The following is a 15661-nucleotide window of genomic DNA, read 5'->3' on the forward strand; positions in this document are numbered from 1 at the left end:
TCCACACTACATTGCAGGTACCACACTGGACCAGAATAATATATAAATCATATAGAAAAGAATCACATAAATGGGATTTTCAGGTGTCCTCTTTTAAGTACTGACATCTTTGCTGAAAGAAGCATGGGACTTTTGCAACTGCGAAACCACCATGCAAATCAACACATCCAAGCACAAACATACCTATACAAAACGATGGGTGCCTTCTAAAGGGAGTTCATCATGAAATACTAAATGTGAATCCCAAACGCAAATGTGAGAGGAAAGAATAAGTTAACGAACAGGTACACATTTAATTTTTCATCATTTTAAACTGCTCCTTTTGCCTGGAAACTCATTCTCTGGTCTTGTAGCATAATCAATACACTGTAAACCTTGAACAGATAACATGGTAGTAGTTGAAAAGAAATCAAACCGCCTCGATGAAACCAAAAGTTGGGACACTGCAACCATCACAACAGATCTAATCAGGACCCTGGGACATCAAATGAAAAACTACGGCAGGACAGAGCCAGTTTTGAAGTAAATCATGTGGGGTAATTCTTCTCCACCCCTTCAACCTCCAAACAGCAGTACCTGCTCTCAGCTCTGATGCACTTTCTGCTTTCCCAGAGACAGACCACCTTAGAAACCTTTACGTTTTAAAACATATGCACAGACATTGTTTGCACTACCTAAATACCCACTCGCAGATGCTTTGCCATACTACAAAGCAACCGCAATGAAAAAACTCAAAATTAAGTACACTGGGGACTAACAAAGAAAACAAAGAAAACTAGCCGTGTAATCTCTTCCCACACTTCTTACCCAAATCTCCTTTGGCAAATGGCATGGGAGAGCCCATAAGGCTGAGCTCTTCTGCTTTGTACTGTTCTCTGGTGCCTCATGCAATTTCAACTGGGTGTACAGTGAAATACAAAAAAGCTATTCCTCACAAATGGGTAAGCAGATGGAGCAATATTTGCTATCATAAGTGCTTTTATTTCCAAATGTAAAAGAAAAAAGAAAAAAAATACCCAATAGTTCCACTGGCACAAAATGCACTATTGATCTGAAAGGACAGACCAGATGGAAAAAAAGGTCTGAAGTCTCCTAGATTAAACAGAAATGACTGTGTACTGAAAGGAACTAAACTAGAGAAATATTGGGCCTGTTGCTCAAAACAGGGCATTTTTCTCTCTCAAAAGTGAGAACACATCTGGTTCACTAATATGTGAAATAATTATATCCCTGAAAACTGCAGGGGACTCTGCTGCAATTCTGCACTCGCTGGAACACAGCTACAAGGATTTTCTAAAGCCACTGGTTGTACTCAGAATACAGTCCCTGCTGAAAATATAGGAAAAAGTAAATGTGTGTACATTAGCTGGCATGGAAAATATGCCTCATATTCTTCAGAGCTAGATTAACTCACAAACAAACGTTCTTGAGAAAAATTATTTTTATACTGCTGATACCTGTATGTTGCACCCTAGTGATAAGGGCACTATTTTAAAAATATATAAAACTTTTTCATAACATAAATCTTGTAAAACAATTAATTATTTTTCATGTGTTAGAAAAAAGATCAGTCTGCTGTTCATCACCTTATCAGTGTGGGCCTTCAAATGAATTTTTCATGGGCACTGCAACTTCTTCTCATTACAAAAGCAGAATTACACCTCTAGGAAGGGAACTGCAACAAAAGGTACTTGGATAATAAATACGGCTGCAGGTCTGGAAAGCTTTTGAGAATTCAAAGAACATTTGTGTACATAAACTGATGATTTATTGCCTGTGAAGAAAAATAATGTGCACTGTCAGTGATTCTGTTTATCCCTAATAAAAATTAGTAACTAAAAATAACTTTGAAATTGTGACTCAAATATCCCCACATGTAAAAACACATGCATTTGTAACATAAAGGTCTTTCTGCTTCACTTCAACAATTTTTCAACAATACTGATACACTATTATAGTCAATACTCTAAAGAACAGAACCTTCTGTAAGCTGGTTTGCATATCCCTTCTATCAATTCATTCTGAAGTTCAGAAATAATTACAGGGAACTCAGAGCTACAGGACTTTAGAAGGTATCCTGGGAAATCACCTAAGTTGCATGTTTGACAGCAGTTTCATCACACCCCAGCCCATTTAGTCTCTCTAGTTCTCCATTAGCTGCAGATGATGGTGGCTATGCATGTAGCAGCTTATCCGACTCCTGGAGCAACTAAACTACCCTTTAGTACTTCAATTATCCATGAAAACACTTAATTCAGATAATAAGGTTCAATGTGCTCTTCTACATTCACTTACTAAAGTTTGTCCTGTAAATACTGTGAAGTTGCCTTGTTCAATATTATTGGTTTTCCTTAGAAAGGAGACTTTTCTTTTGCACCAGCAGATCACTTGGAATATAAAAAAACCCCCTTATTCTCACATTTCCCACTGAAATGTGAGAGAGCTCAGGCCAGCCAGGTGCCTGGGTGTCGCTGTCTTTTTCTAAGCCTCCTTACAGATCACTCGACACTTACACTATTGATTTTTATCCATTTCTTTCCATTTTGCTCCACACTCCTCTGTAAGACTAACCACAACAGTTGGAGCTACTGTTCTGTAATTGAAGACAGAGGAACAGATCAAACTCTGGGAAGGTGAGAGAACAGACAGCAGAAATGAAAGTGGTAAATCTCTAACGTTAAAATCTCCAGCCAATTAATCCCAGGGCAGGTACTTGTTTTGGGAAAGTGAATCAACTGTTGAATGATGACCTCCTGAGGTTTTAAAAGCCAATTTTGGGAAGAAGAGGAAGGAAAAAAAAAAAGCTTGCCACATAGTGTCTAGGCTGACATCTAAGACTTAACTCTAGGCTAGCCATTACATTGTCCGTGTTTCATCTACCATCAAAAAGACCTTGCACTTTCTGCAGTTTTGCTTCTGAAGACTACAGCCTGGCAAAGAAATGAATTGCACCGTATTGAAATAAGACAATGCAGAATACAAGAACAGGGAGGTGACCACCGATCATGCCTGCACTGGATATACTGTTTTGGCAAGCAAAGGTACAGCTTGCCAGACCCACAATAGCTGCCTCTACACGTCACGTGAGACTGAAACAAGCGGAGGATCAAGTAAACGTGATCAGAGGAAAAAAAAGACCATGCTGAGATAAGCTTTTATGGAAATAATATCATCTCTGTGATTCCTCTCTTTCTCTTTGAAAAGAAAACTGCTGTCAGGTTGTTGAGAAGAAGCAACTAGGACAAATGGCCAGTACTGCTTGTTTATTTTAAACAGATGCCATCTACCATCATTTCAAAATGAGGAAGATAATCCTGTCTGGTCAGCCTTCCGTGAACAGTGGTTTAGACATGCTGCTGCACTGCAATGTTAAAGATATGTGATAGCAACTTACTTTCTCAATTAACACTATTGCACAGATATCCCAGGGCAAGGCTACTTGGAAACACCTATTTAATGGATATATTCTTACACGTACTTCCAACTAATCTCATTTTCCACTAAGCAAACCTTCACATACACCAATCCTGTTTGGGAGAGTTCTGCTCCTAGAAACACTCCAAAACCTAAAGCCAGGATGTCAACACACTCTACATCACAGACTCTCAGGCTCAAAGTCACATCAACTTCTGTTAGCACAGGTGGACCCTGACATGCCACAAGATGCCCCAGCAAGATGCCTCACACAGTTGGTAAACCTGCACTTTTGCTCTTAAGTGTTTAGGCTAGCAAAATTGAGCTGGAATAAGTGAAATCCACCCAAGAAATAAGCTGTGAGCTAAGTCTCTACATCAGTCAAAGCACTTCTGGTACAGTCATGGCAATCGGTAATCATGAAATTGTTGCCAACTCACAGTCTACTCCAAGCTCAATGGAGCCATTAACTAGCCCACAAATAGAGCATTATTTCTGGTGATCTTCATTAGGCACATCAGAAAACAGGAAAAATGTGGTGCTTCAAAAAAAAAAAAAAAAAACAAGGCAAAGGGGAAAGCTAGAGATTGAACCAACATCTTGCTAATCTGGATGATGTACTTGAGGGTTTTTTCTAGTTTTGACAGTGGATTCTACATGCTAGGAATGCAAACAGTTATTTATCTGAACATGTAAGGAGAATAACTTCGCTCAAGTTTTAAGTGCTGATTTTTCTTACACAGCAGACAAAAATACTCTAAAAAAAGGTCTCTGACCCAGCATGTAAAGTGAACATGTGAAGTGAAATGAGAGCATCAGGAAGAAAGTGAAGGAAATAACACACAGTTGGCTCAGCTAAAATAAAATCTAGTTCAATGGCTGAACTACACTAACTCTTTCAAAGATTTGCACATTGTAAATGCATGGATTCATAAGCACTTATGCACCATCCAAATACATAAATAAGGTGTCCTGCCTCTCCTTCTTCCTCTGGCTTGGTCCTAGATTGCTGAAGTTGTAAATTCCAGAGGAGAATACTTTGGGTCTGTAAATAAACCCGTGGGTTTGGTGCGATAGTAACAGCAGAGCACTCACGACGGCACGACAACCAAACTTGGAGGCCACCTGGAAGCTTGTCACAGCTGTTGTTTACTACAGATCTTTGCAGAAAAAAAACAGCTCAATGGGGAGCGAGCTGAGGGTACAAAGACTGAGAGGAAGCGTGCTGGAGGGGCAGAGGGCACTGCGAAGCAGGGGAAGACTTCCGCTTGCAAAAATAACCATATGGTTCATCTACTTATTTCAATAATACTTCACTTTTAGGTCCGTTTCAAGGTCTCATTTCTTTATGATAGCTCCTATGTTTAGGGATGAAGTCCTCTGGTCTCAGAAAACCATTCTCATGTCACTCATTTAGGCAACGCTCATATGCCCTTTGGGAGCTGACCATCCCATTCTCTTACCCTTGACTGTTCACCAGAAAATAAAGCAAACTCTTAACCAACTCTCCTAAAGTAAAAATCTAAATAATGCTTAAGCAGTGTGTCATTGTCATGTGAAATAATGAGGTCAAGACAAACTTTCTGCATCTTTCCTCCCCTCTGCTTGACCTCTATTTTCTGTAAAAGCTATAGCCGTGCCTTCACTCAGTTCCTGCATCAGCCAAGCACGCAACTGGCACGTGGCTTTGTAGGAAACAGAAGCCCTCTGGGTCTTCTCACCACCTGTACCAAACTAGCCAGAGCTGAACCACGTGGGATTCTTACTAGAATTTCTGGGGAAGAACTGGTTAACATCACCTTTCTCCATTTTGCATTTACTAATTATCACTTAATTTAGCCCTTATATTAGTGCAACAAAAAGCAGTCATCAGGCCAAGCATACTCAGTCCAAGTGACCTTGCGTTCTTGTTCGTGTTTACCACATAATCAGCAGGGAATTCCATTTTCAAAGTACAAGACTTCATAATCCATTAGCACTAGAGATTGGTCCAGGGCTCTGGATTTACTGGTCACGTGTACCAAGGAATAAAAATATGAGTGTACAGCTAGATTAATCTCCAGACCTGTAAAGCATCCCAACCCACTGCGTGTGCAGCAGTCTCATTCAGATTCACATATGAATATTAGCATCATACTTAAAAGCTACTGCTAATACCACCCCCACAATACATAAAAAGACTAAATGCTACTGCTTTACAACTCAAAGTATGGAGACACACAATAACTAACTCCACTTCTCAGAGTTTTCCATTTGTTTCATAAATGGAACATAAGTACTGATGTTGTTATTAATACATCGACAGCCCATATTTCCCCCAGCTATTCCTAAAATGCAGGAATCACTTTCACTACTCTTAATTTCGAATCAAAAGTCTTTAACGAGCCCAAGCAGTTTAGCTCACCATCAAGTTCAATAAATCAGAGAAAAGAATCAATGGGAAGCATTTCAAAATGTAGCCTTGGTAACGCACAAAATGCTTCCACAGAACGTACGCTCATTTGCTTTATTTGCTGCTTTAGAAACTGGAATATAACACATAGACAGAAGGACATTAGCATCACGACATTGCATCTCCCGAGCCTAACACTGCACGTGTTCTCCTAGAAGGCACTTTTCGCAGTGTGCTTTAAAAACCTGCAGCCTGGCAAGTTAGATGACTGAAAACTAATCATATTTCACATTGACAAAAATGGAAAATGGAAGTGTTCAATAGAAAATAATAATCCATATTTATTCTTTATGTCCATGCACAGCACTTTAAATGTAATTTGGTCCATGCTTTCCACTGATAAAATGAGAATAAACTCAATAGTGATATACAGCATCTGTCATTTGAAGAATCAACATTTGTCAGTGTTACTACATAATTTTAACTGTGGTCCTACACAGTTCTCCTGCACACGACACTTAGATTGAAAATGGCTATTACTCTATGTACCATTATGTGATATTTGTTGGCAAATACCGATTTTTGAGTGGCAACATCATTATTCAATATTTATATAAGTCTACCAGGATAAACAACCTCTGATTCATGTTGAGATAAAAAACTTCAAAATATTTTGCTGCTCATCTCAGTATGCTGTAACTAAGATGTTTACTAGTTCTTATTCCAGCCTGATCCGGAAGGCATACCATTATCCCCACAGCTCAGTTAAGCAAAAAAACCTTTTTTTTTTTTTTTTTTTTGAATAGCCTCTCCTGGCAGCTGGGGAATGCCAAATAGAGACGCAATGAAATAGCATCATTCTCCACCCTTTGTACATCTTCCCAAAGTGCCAAGGACAGTCTGATTGTGGGTAAAGATTCTGAACTTCTAAAGATTACCACTCTTTAAACTTCTCAGTTTTCCTCCTGGTTGTTTTTTTGGTGAAAAAGAGCATTTCTTTCTCAGCTTCACTAACTGTTGCTGCTTATCTCCTACTTGAATCGAGGATGACCTTCCAAAAGTGGCAGTTGTTTGCTACAATGGCACCCAGCCATAAAGTGCTGTTCAATTTTACACGTTAAATAAGCATCAGACAAAGTTCGGCTAAGGAAATGGAAATAAAAGCAGGTTTTTTTATTCATAGATTTCAAACAAATAAAGGCACTTCCACTATAATGATATTAACGAAGACAATTTCTAAGGCAAGTACTCACTTCATGGCTGGTTTTTTTGGGGTTTTTTCTACACAGTAAGCATCACAGGTTTGCATCAAACCATCAACTGTTCCAAAAAGGTCATCAAAAAAAGCAGAGTTTAGGGATAAACTGGTTTCCTTTTCAACCCTACCTGAACCCTATCTGCTCTCACACACAGAAGTCCACCCAAGCTGCCAACTGAGTCTCCCCTGGAGCCACGCACGCTATCATCTGAAGGCTGCCTCAAAAAAACCCCTAAATTCTATTACACTTAATTCACCAGGTCAATGTTTTGTTACTTACAAGGCACAGCATGGCGATAAAGGTTATCTCTAATAGTCTGCTGCAGATCGTGATCCGGCGATCCTTTCTGAAACCTCTGGTTGAGATAATGTCTCAGGTCTTTGTTCAGTCTGCTTCCTGCAAAGAAAAAACAGCCATTTATTTATTTCTAAATGCACACAATTAACATTTCCAATTCTGGCAAATGTTAGACTTCCATTCAGAGTCCCCTAAATTATGGCATGCTGACTTTACGAGCGGAGGCTCATCTTCCTCTACAAATGGCTAATTACCAAAAATAACTTGCTGTAAACAAGAGGTCTCTCTTGTCTCATAATGCATCTTTCTTCCTGTGGTGTTAAACAGATCATCATTCCCTTTTATCACTTATTTGTCTGAGCAAATGGAGAAAGACAGATGATGTGAAAAAGAAGAAAAATAATATAGGTAGAATATTGCTTTTGCAACTCACTGGAGGGTGAGCTGGGCAGACAGACAGAAGGCAAAGGCCGCTTCCATTGGAGGTACTAACACAGCTGAACACGGCACAAAAATCAAACAAGTGCTTTGGTATCTACCCCAGCACACAGTAGGAGTTAGAAAAGAACTGACTGAAGGAGTTAAGAGTACCCAAAGTCCTTAAAAACAACAGAATGAATACCAAGACTCTTCACTTAAATCTATTTATTTCCCCATTTGAACACTTTCAGAAGTGTGTGAGAATAAAGATAAATTATTTGAAAACAAAACTAAAAAACCCATAAACCAAAAAGAAACGTAGTTGTTCATGAACATTGTTAGTTGCTGAATACCAAATCCTTTCTTGCAGCAGAATATATCAACTGGAGCAACTTATGAAGTCTTTTCCCAGAAATTAAATATTTCCAAGTCTGGAATAACATTGACATTAATTTGACTGAAAAGCAAAAACAACCCCACAAGAACATATGGAGAACAGGGATAGAAACTCTTCTGAAGAGGAGAGGGAGAGGAGAGGGAGACCCACTGGAAAAGCTTCAGAGAAACACAACCAGGATGATCGAAGTCTGGAGCAGTTGCCGTACAAGGGCTGGGATGCTGCAGCCTGTTGCGGACATTGGTCTCCAACATGCCCACAGGGGTGGGGACTGGATGCTCCCCACCTCTTCTAACACAAGGACTAGGAGACACCAACAAAAGCTAATGGTAGCTTGGTTCAAAACCACGCAACAGCGGCAGTAGTTCACTGTGAGAGCACTGTGCAATGCAAGAAGCTGACTGAGGAGTCTCAAGGTAAGGCTGGAAAAGCACTTGGAAGACGGACCCATTGCAGGGTTGCAAAAGAGGGTGTAAGAAATCCCTTGAGCTGAAAATGAATTGCTGGTGGCTGGAAGACCTGGGAAAAGAAGTAGGGGAATATAAAATATTTGCTCTTTTCCTTTCCTTTGCTAGGCATCTTATTTATGGCCACAGCTGGAGCCAGAATGCTGGGCTACATGGACCTGGGGCTGAACCACTGCAGCTGTTTCTATGGTCTTTTATAATTTGCATTACGGTTTTTTGGACTGTGAATATGTAATGCAGAGATCATCTCAATACTTTTTGACACTGAACATAGCATCACAGTTGCAGATTCCTGGCTGAAGCCTCTAGGAACCACTGCAGAACAAATCAAGAATAATAATACTGCAATGGAGTGCAGTTGGACAGTGGGTCTGGGAGGCAGCAGCAGTACCAGACAAATCAGAAAAAAGAGTGCAGACCCTTAAATGTCCATGGGCGTGAACAGCCTATCTGCCTAATGCAGTCTTGCAACATTTTAACAGAAATGTTAGGTTAAAAACAAAACTAAACACAAAACTAAAGTTTGAAACACTAAGTCAAATCTAAAAAAATAAATAGGTGATTTGTATTTAGGTTCTCCAGACACCTTTTTTTTTTTTAACTAAATTTCTTAATGAAGAAAGGAAGGCTTAGGCAGCAGTCCCAGCTATTAAAAGAAGCAAAATTTTTGAAGACTAAGATGCTCATTACAGAAATGGCTCAAACAATAAAACTGAAATTAAGGCAGATAAAACTGGCTCAACACGTTACCCTAAGTTACCCCAGCAACACCCCTCACTCCAAGAGCAGGTTATCAACCCATTTTCTAACAAATGGTCTCTGGTTATTACACTATAAAAATGGTTTACAGGAGGCACTTGGAGGGCCTGGTAGACCTGTGGGCTATAGTTTTCCAGTACCAGAGCTGACCCTCCAAACTCCAGATGTTTGATTTCATACCACATCGTTTTACTCCAGAGGGTGACTGGGCACAAAAAAAAAAAAAAAAAGAGCATCTGCGGAAATAATAAAGCATTTCTTTATCTCTTAACTAAACAGTCTGTATTTTTCTTTGCACAAGAGATAGTAAGACAAGGTGGTTTCTCATAGCAAAAAGAACAAATATGACAAACAGTTTGGACATCATGCAAGGGCTTATTCCATTGAAGAAATTAATGCACTGAACTGCACGTATCATAGGCTTTCTCCTGAAATACTGATTCATGTCACAATAATATCTAGAGGTGAAAGAGCTCTGCTGAACTAGAGCTTGTTTGACCACAGAAAATATGCAATTTACTGATGATATCTGCTTTTAGCTTCCCTCTGTGCCTATTCCATCCAGCATCGCAGTCTATTACGGCCCCCGCTGGAAAGTTTGGTTATTTGGCTTATGCAGTAGCTGGGATTTCCCAGCTGAGTGACGGATGCACTAGCCAAGATGGCAGTTGCAAAAATAGGGGCTATAGAAATACTTACACTCACATGATTGTCCTCTCAGGGAGCTCACAGTGCTGCTCATTTATATTACATTTATTTTAAATGGAGAGAAGAAAAAAAAAAAAAGGAAAAAAAAACCAACCAAAAAATGCTTGTTAAGCCACATTTTTGTTGCTAAATTCCAGAACATTCTTGATGGAAATAAAGGCTTCTTGCAGCCCTGATTATCTCAGCTCAGCAGCCACTGAGTCCACAGCTGTGGACAAAAGCAGGCTCACCCCATGCAACTCATTCCAGAGCATGGAGGAAGAAAATGAGCTAACACAGAAACTAATGCCATGTAGAAAGCTGCCAAAAGGATCCACCCTGGAACATTCTGGATTCTTCACCATCTGAAATGTTTCACTCCACTCTGATTATCTTTTCCAAGAATCTCCTCAGACTTGAGAGGGCACATGCTTGATATTGGCATTATTTAATAAATTCTAGTGCTAGACATAAGTTTATAAACTCTAGTAAACTCTTTTTGAGCCTTAAATGTATGCACTTGCTATTTGTGAGAATCTGAAAGATATGCCAGTGACATCTCAGCAACCTCCTGTGTGCAAATAGTAGCAGTAAAATTCATTCTGATCCTCAAGGACACCCCCTTCTCGTGCATGCTTCATCTGAAAACAAGTCTCACCCTCTGATGACTTCTGTCCACCAGGCTGGGTGTAAGGCCGGGTTTCCAGAACCACCTGATTTTATGCAAAAGTCCTCCCTTTTAAAAGTCTAATTCCATGTATAAATTGTGCTCAAGAAAATACCTGACACCAGTTTCCTTAGAGATGAGCTGTGTTAACTAGAAGTATACTACTATCCTTCGAAATACTCCTCCGTTCTCAAGGAGATTGGATTTTACATTTACTCTATTGAGATCCTTTCTTTTCTTCTCTGCTAAAAGCATGTAAAGAGATCCTACAGTGAGAACAGTGGAGGAACAAAAGATGCAACCCAGAAACAGCAGTTTCCAAAACAAAGCATATAGGTCTTAAGAGCCAGCACTCAGCTCTTCCTTCCTGCTGGCCAGCATATGTTGGAAATGTATTTATTTGCACACAGAAAAATCACCTTCTTATCTCTATAATCAAAATTAGGCTGATATATCTAGCTTTAGAAAATCAGATATAAAAAAAATGCAAAAAGAAATTCTTTCCTACTAAACTCAACAAAATACACATTTTAAAGTTCTAGAAGAAAAAGATGTTCAAAATTGGGTTTTGTTGCAAGTTTCCTTCCTTTTTTTCCCTACTGAATGAAAACAATGCCTTTCTTTATGTGAAGATATAGAGAAGTAACTTTCCACTGGTTCTCTACCCACAGTACTACTCCAAATCTGAGATGTTTCCATCATTATCTGAATCCTTCTTTATCTTTGAATGAAACAAAGGGCAACTCACCACATATCTGGTTTTCTCAATTATTCTTAATTATTATATTGCATTTTAGAGTACATCAATCATCCTCCCAAACCATTATAACAACAATATTTTAGTAGCAAAAACAAAACCCAAGGGGGAAATAAAACATCTTTCATATTACAAAAAGATAATAAAAAAATTACTGACATACAGTTTTCTGAGAAACAATAAACTGTGCTTGTCAATTTTGTCCAGGTAAATATGTAGCCTAGATGTTTTTGTGATTAATGAAAAATATTGACTGTTTCTAAATACACTTCTTTCAAATCCACAATCCTCTGTCACATATTTGTCCTCCAACAGTTACCTAATATTAAAGTCACTTGAGAAACTATGCTTTAAATTACACTCTGACGCTTATTGCTACAATTTCCAGTTTCTTCAGGGAAGAAATCTGCATGCGAGATGATCTAACACTGTCTTTGCTGCATAAGAACATCCATCTCTGAGAGCGCTACCACCAGCGAGCAGCAGCGCAGACCTGGGGGGCTGAAAGCCTCTTGCCTTATTGACATATGGGCTTCCAGTAAGGAAAGCAGACTGCATAAATGACCAAGCAAAATCTGTTTTTTTTTCAAGAAAAAGCTAAGTGTGAACATCACAGGGCAGACAGCACCTTCCTGCCAGCTTGTAGATACTCTGTGCCAGAACTGAGCAATATGTATATTCTGAAGATGTATTTTGAACTCATGTTTTATGCAGTTGGAAACTATCATTTTATCGTTTATGTTTATATGAATTACTGCAGCTGTTTTATCCCATTTATGTTTTGAGATGGTCACAGATAATCCTGATAAATAGCTATAGTCTGACAGAGCCTATAGATGCTTGGGCGAAGATGGGTCAGGGTCAGGCCTGGGACACGGTGGTTTCTGACCTATATTACAATCCTATAAGCAGGTTTACACTAGTATATATTTTTGCTCTAGCCTTCTTTGGGAAGGCTACCAATTGGTACATTCACAGCGACTGATAGCATCTGAACTGGAAAAATCCATTTTCCATTCTTGAATTGCAGCAGAATCCCCCTTCTCTTGTCGGGATCTCCATTTAAAGGCGTCTTTAGCAGAAGGATTCTCTGTGGGCAGACAAAGACCATTTCAAAACAACAGGGCCATGAAGCAATGAAAGGTTAAAGGCCTCGCTAAAGGGATAAAAGTGCCATAGAGTCATCTGGATTAAGATTCTCTCTCGCCGCCCTGATGTCTACATCAAGAGGGAAGGATTCAATTTTTTAAAAACACAAAGATTGCACATGTTGGATTTGCAGTATAAACCCCTGATTATAACATACTGTCTTTCATCTGAAGATCTCTATCTGAAGGTATTTAACAAACATTAATAAGTTATCATGGTTGGCAGGGTTTTATTTCTGTGCTACAAAATGCAGAACTGCAGATAAGGAATAAAAAAAAAAAATCAACCCAACAAAAAACAAACCAAAGAAAAACCCACAAAAACCCCACTTGTTTAGAGGCATGAGCAGAGAACCTGCAGCTCACATTTTCTTAAGCAGCAAGTAGATTTGCAATCTCAGTTGATTGGCCTTACAACCTGGATGACTTCAGTCATGCTTCTTCCTCCAAGGCTGCTGCTCTACCCAGCAAACAGACTCAACGCAAACTCATCTACAATTAGAGCCAAAAGAGCTCCCCTTAATTATCAAGTGTAGCAACTCAAACTGGTTATAAACCAGTCATCTCTCTTAAAATCATCTCCCTTAAAAAAACCACCACACCCTAGGTTTTTATAAAGAAATGTTAAAATATTAATGAAGTAACTAAACAACTTCTCGATCTGTTGCTAAATTCTTGCTAAAGCAGGGTGTATGCAGGGCTCCTGGGAAGCTGAAGCCACTTCTTAAAACTTTTCCATACAGCACTTGGCACAATAGTGCCAGGGCACCACCACTGTGCCTTACTAATGTTTGCAATGGATTTTCCTCAAGTCCTCGTGTAAAGATGGCCCTGATACTCACGCATGTATTTTGACTGTCTGGAGAGACTCATATTCTATTTCTGGATCAATTAATATAATCATTTTCATGGCAAGGTTCAGTAGGCAGCAGCCCATCTTAGAAGACAAAATGAAGGCTGAGTAGAATTTTATTATTTAACAAGACTGCGCTGGTAACCACATCATCATCAAATATTCCTAATCCCAGCAGTTGTTAGACAAATGATAATAGTTTGTGCTATATCATTTCATTCTGTCCCATCCTTGTCTTCCAGCTGCTGTCCAAAAGTGATTATAAATAATGGGGCTATAAAAGCTATTCAATAATTAGAAGATTCATTGGCCATATGCCAGCAGTGACAAAAGAGAGTGATTTATGTAAGATGAGTCTGTCACATCTGCCAGATCAGAGTTTCATTACGCCTGTGGCTTTAAGGTCACAGTTTAACACTGTTCCAACAGCCATTTGTCAAGGGGGTGCTGGGGAAAAGAGGTGAAATACATCATGGTTTTGTTTGCTTTCTTGTTTTAACTACTAAGTAAATAAGTAAATAAAGTCCAGTACCTACATTTGTTATTTCATGCCTCTTGTGAGGTCAAAGACACAAGAATATACAGTAAGACAGAAAACATTCATCATGGTTGGCCAGAGTTCAAATAAGATCACAAAGCAAAAACATCCAGTTTAAAAGCCTTAAGTATTCATGCAGCTTCTTAAATTCAACATAATCAAAGCATGTTCTATCTTCTAGCCACCCATGAAATGAAGGTACCTTGTAAACCCCTAACATGTTGTTGGTAAATTAATTGCTACCACATTTTCCTAACACAAGTAAACTTAAAAACCTTTTATGGCTCGGTATGCTAAAAAGATATTTAAACATTGCCATGGGAGTTCAGCTTAGTAATTTACATGGCTCAGTAGACACCTGATTTGATTCCAATTCTATTTTCTTCTCTTTTTTCATCTATTAAAACCAGAAACCACCAATGAACTGGGGTGCCGGGTTCAAACAGTCCCATAAAGTACAGACGTTTGGATGTTCCCCATAAATGTTTCACTAGCCTTGTCTGTTATTGTCAATGATTGTTTCCATACCAATTTGGACAGTCCCTGTTGACAAAAACTACTGGTCTGAGGGTACAAACTGGATCTTTGTTGGAAATGCTACATCCAGTCTCAATCAGTATATTACTTTAATTCATACCAGCCTACTATAGCCAGACTCCAGATAGATGAACTACTCAAATGAGAGCCTAGACATTTGTGTTGTTTTAACAAATCCATACCACAACCAAAGCAAAATGACTGCCCATCCTTTACCTACCTTCCTGAAGGAAAGCATAAAATACTTTCCAATTTTTATGCTTTAAAACCTGCTCAGTACAACAAAGCCACATCCACTGGAAAATCCTTCCAGTGGAAGGAAATTATGATAAGCTGGAGGGTTATGCTATAAAGAATTGTACAGAATTACAGGATGAACTACCTCCACAGCAATAAAACTCAACTTTGATGGAGCATGGTTAAGACTTCAGCAGCAACCTAGCTGCTGAATCAGCAGAGAGCACTTCAGTGCAGCTAGTAATTCCTGTTCAGAGAATGAATAACACTTGTTACTTTATTACTAACAGAACTTCTTAAAATATTATTTTAGGTGTAAGTTGTGAATCTGAAGGAGATGTGTTCACTCAAAACTTTCAGGTCGTGTTCAGAATCAGAAGCAGGCAAGAGCTTTCTTAGCACAGTACCTTTTGGTATCGCTCTCAATCTGCATGGGTGAATGAACCAGCACTGAAGTGGTAATTCAGCATTTGCTGCTACAGAAATGCACTTAACAGATCATAAATCCCCGGTGAAACTTTTCTACGGGCACCTAACCTAATCTACTGTATTCGCAGGGTGCTCCACCTTATTTTTTGCACATTAATAGTGATTCATATTTCTACTGTAAATTTAAACTAATAGCGTTTCAGCTGAGAAGTGCCAAAAAATCCCACAGAGCTCAAGCTTGGAGGTTGAAAAGCAAAAATATTATCATTCATGCACCAGGCCTGAAAATTTTGAACACTTGTGACAAATACGCTTCTATTGCCCTCAGCTGAATTCAGATCAGCAATACCAGCAAATGCAGCAGAAAGCCCAGCCTTTCTCCCCCTTCGGCCTCTTCAAGCTT

General features: G+C 39.1%; 1 protein-coding gene across 23 annotated transcripts in view; it reads right to left on the reverse strand.

Annotated features, from left to right (window-relative positions):
* Positions 1-15661, reverse strand: part of MAGI1 (membrane associated guanylate kinase, WW and PDZ domain containing 1) — a 355845-nt gene that overhangs the window by 166422 nt on the left and 173762 nt on the right. For all 23 annotated transcript variants that reach the window (XM_074835921.1, XM_074835920.1, XM_074835919.1 and 20 more), the window contains exon 2: positions 7345-7461. In XM_074835921.1, the coding sequence (XP_074692022.1) occupies positions 7345-7461 (117 nt within the window). The remainder of the gene's footprint in view (positions 1-7344; positions 7462-15661) is intronic.

The sequence above is a fragment of the Strix aluco genome, chromosome 11, assembly GCF_031877795.1.
Source record: "Strix aluco isolate bStrAlu1 chromosome 11, bStrAlu1.hap1, whole genome shotgun sequence".
Lineage (NCBI taxonomy): Eukaryota > Metazoa > Chordata > Aves > Strigiformes > Strigidae > Strix > Strix aluco.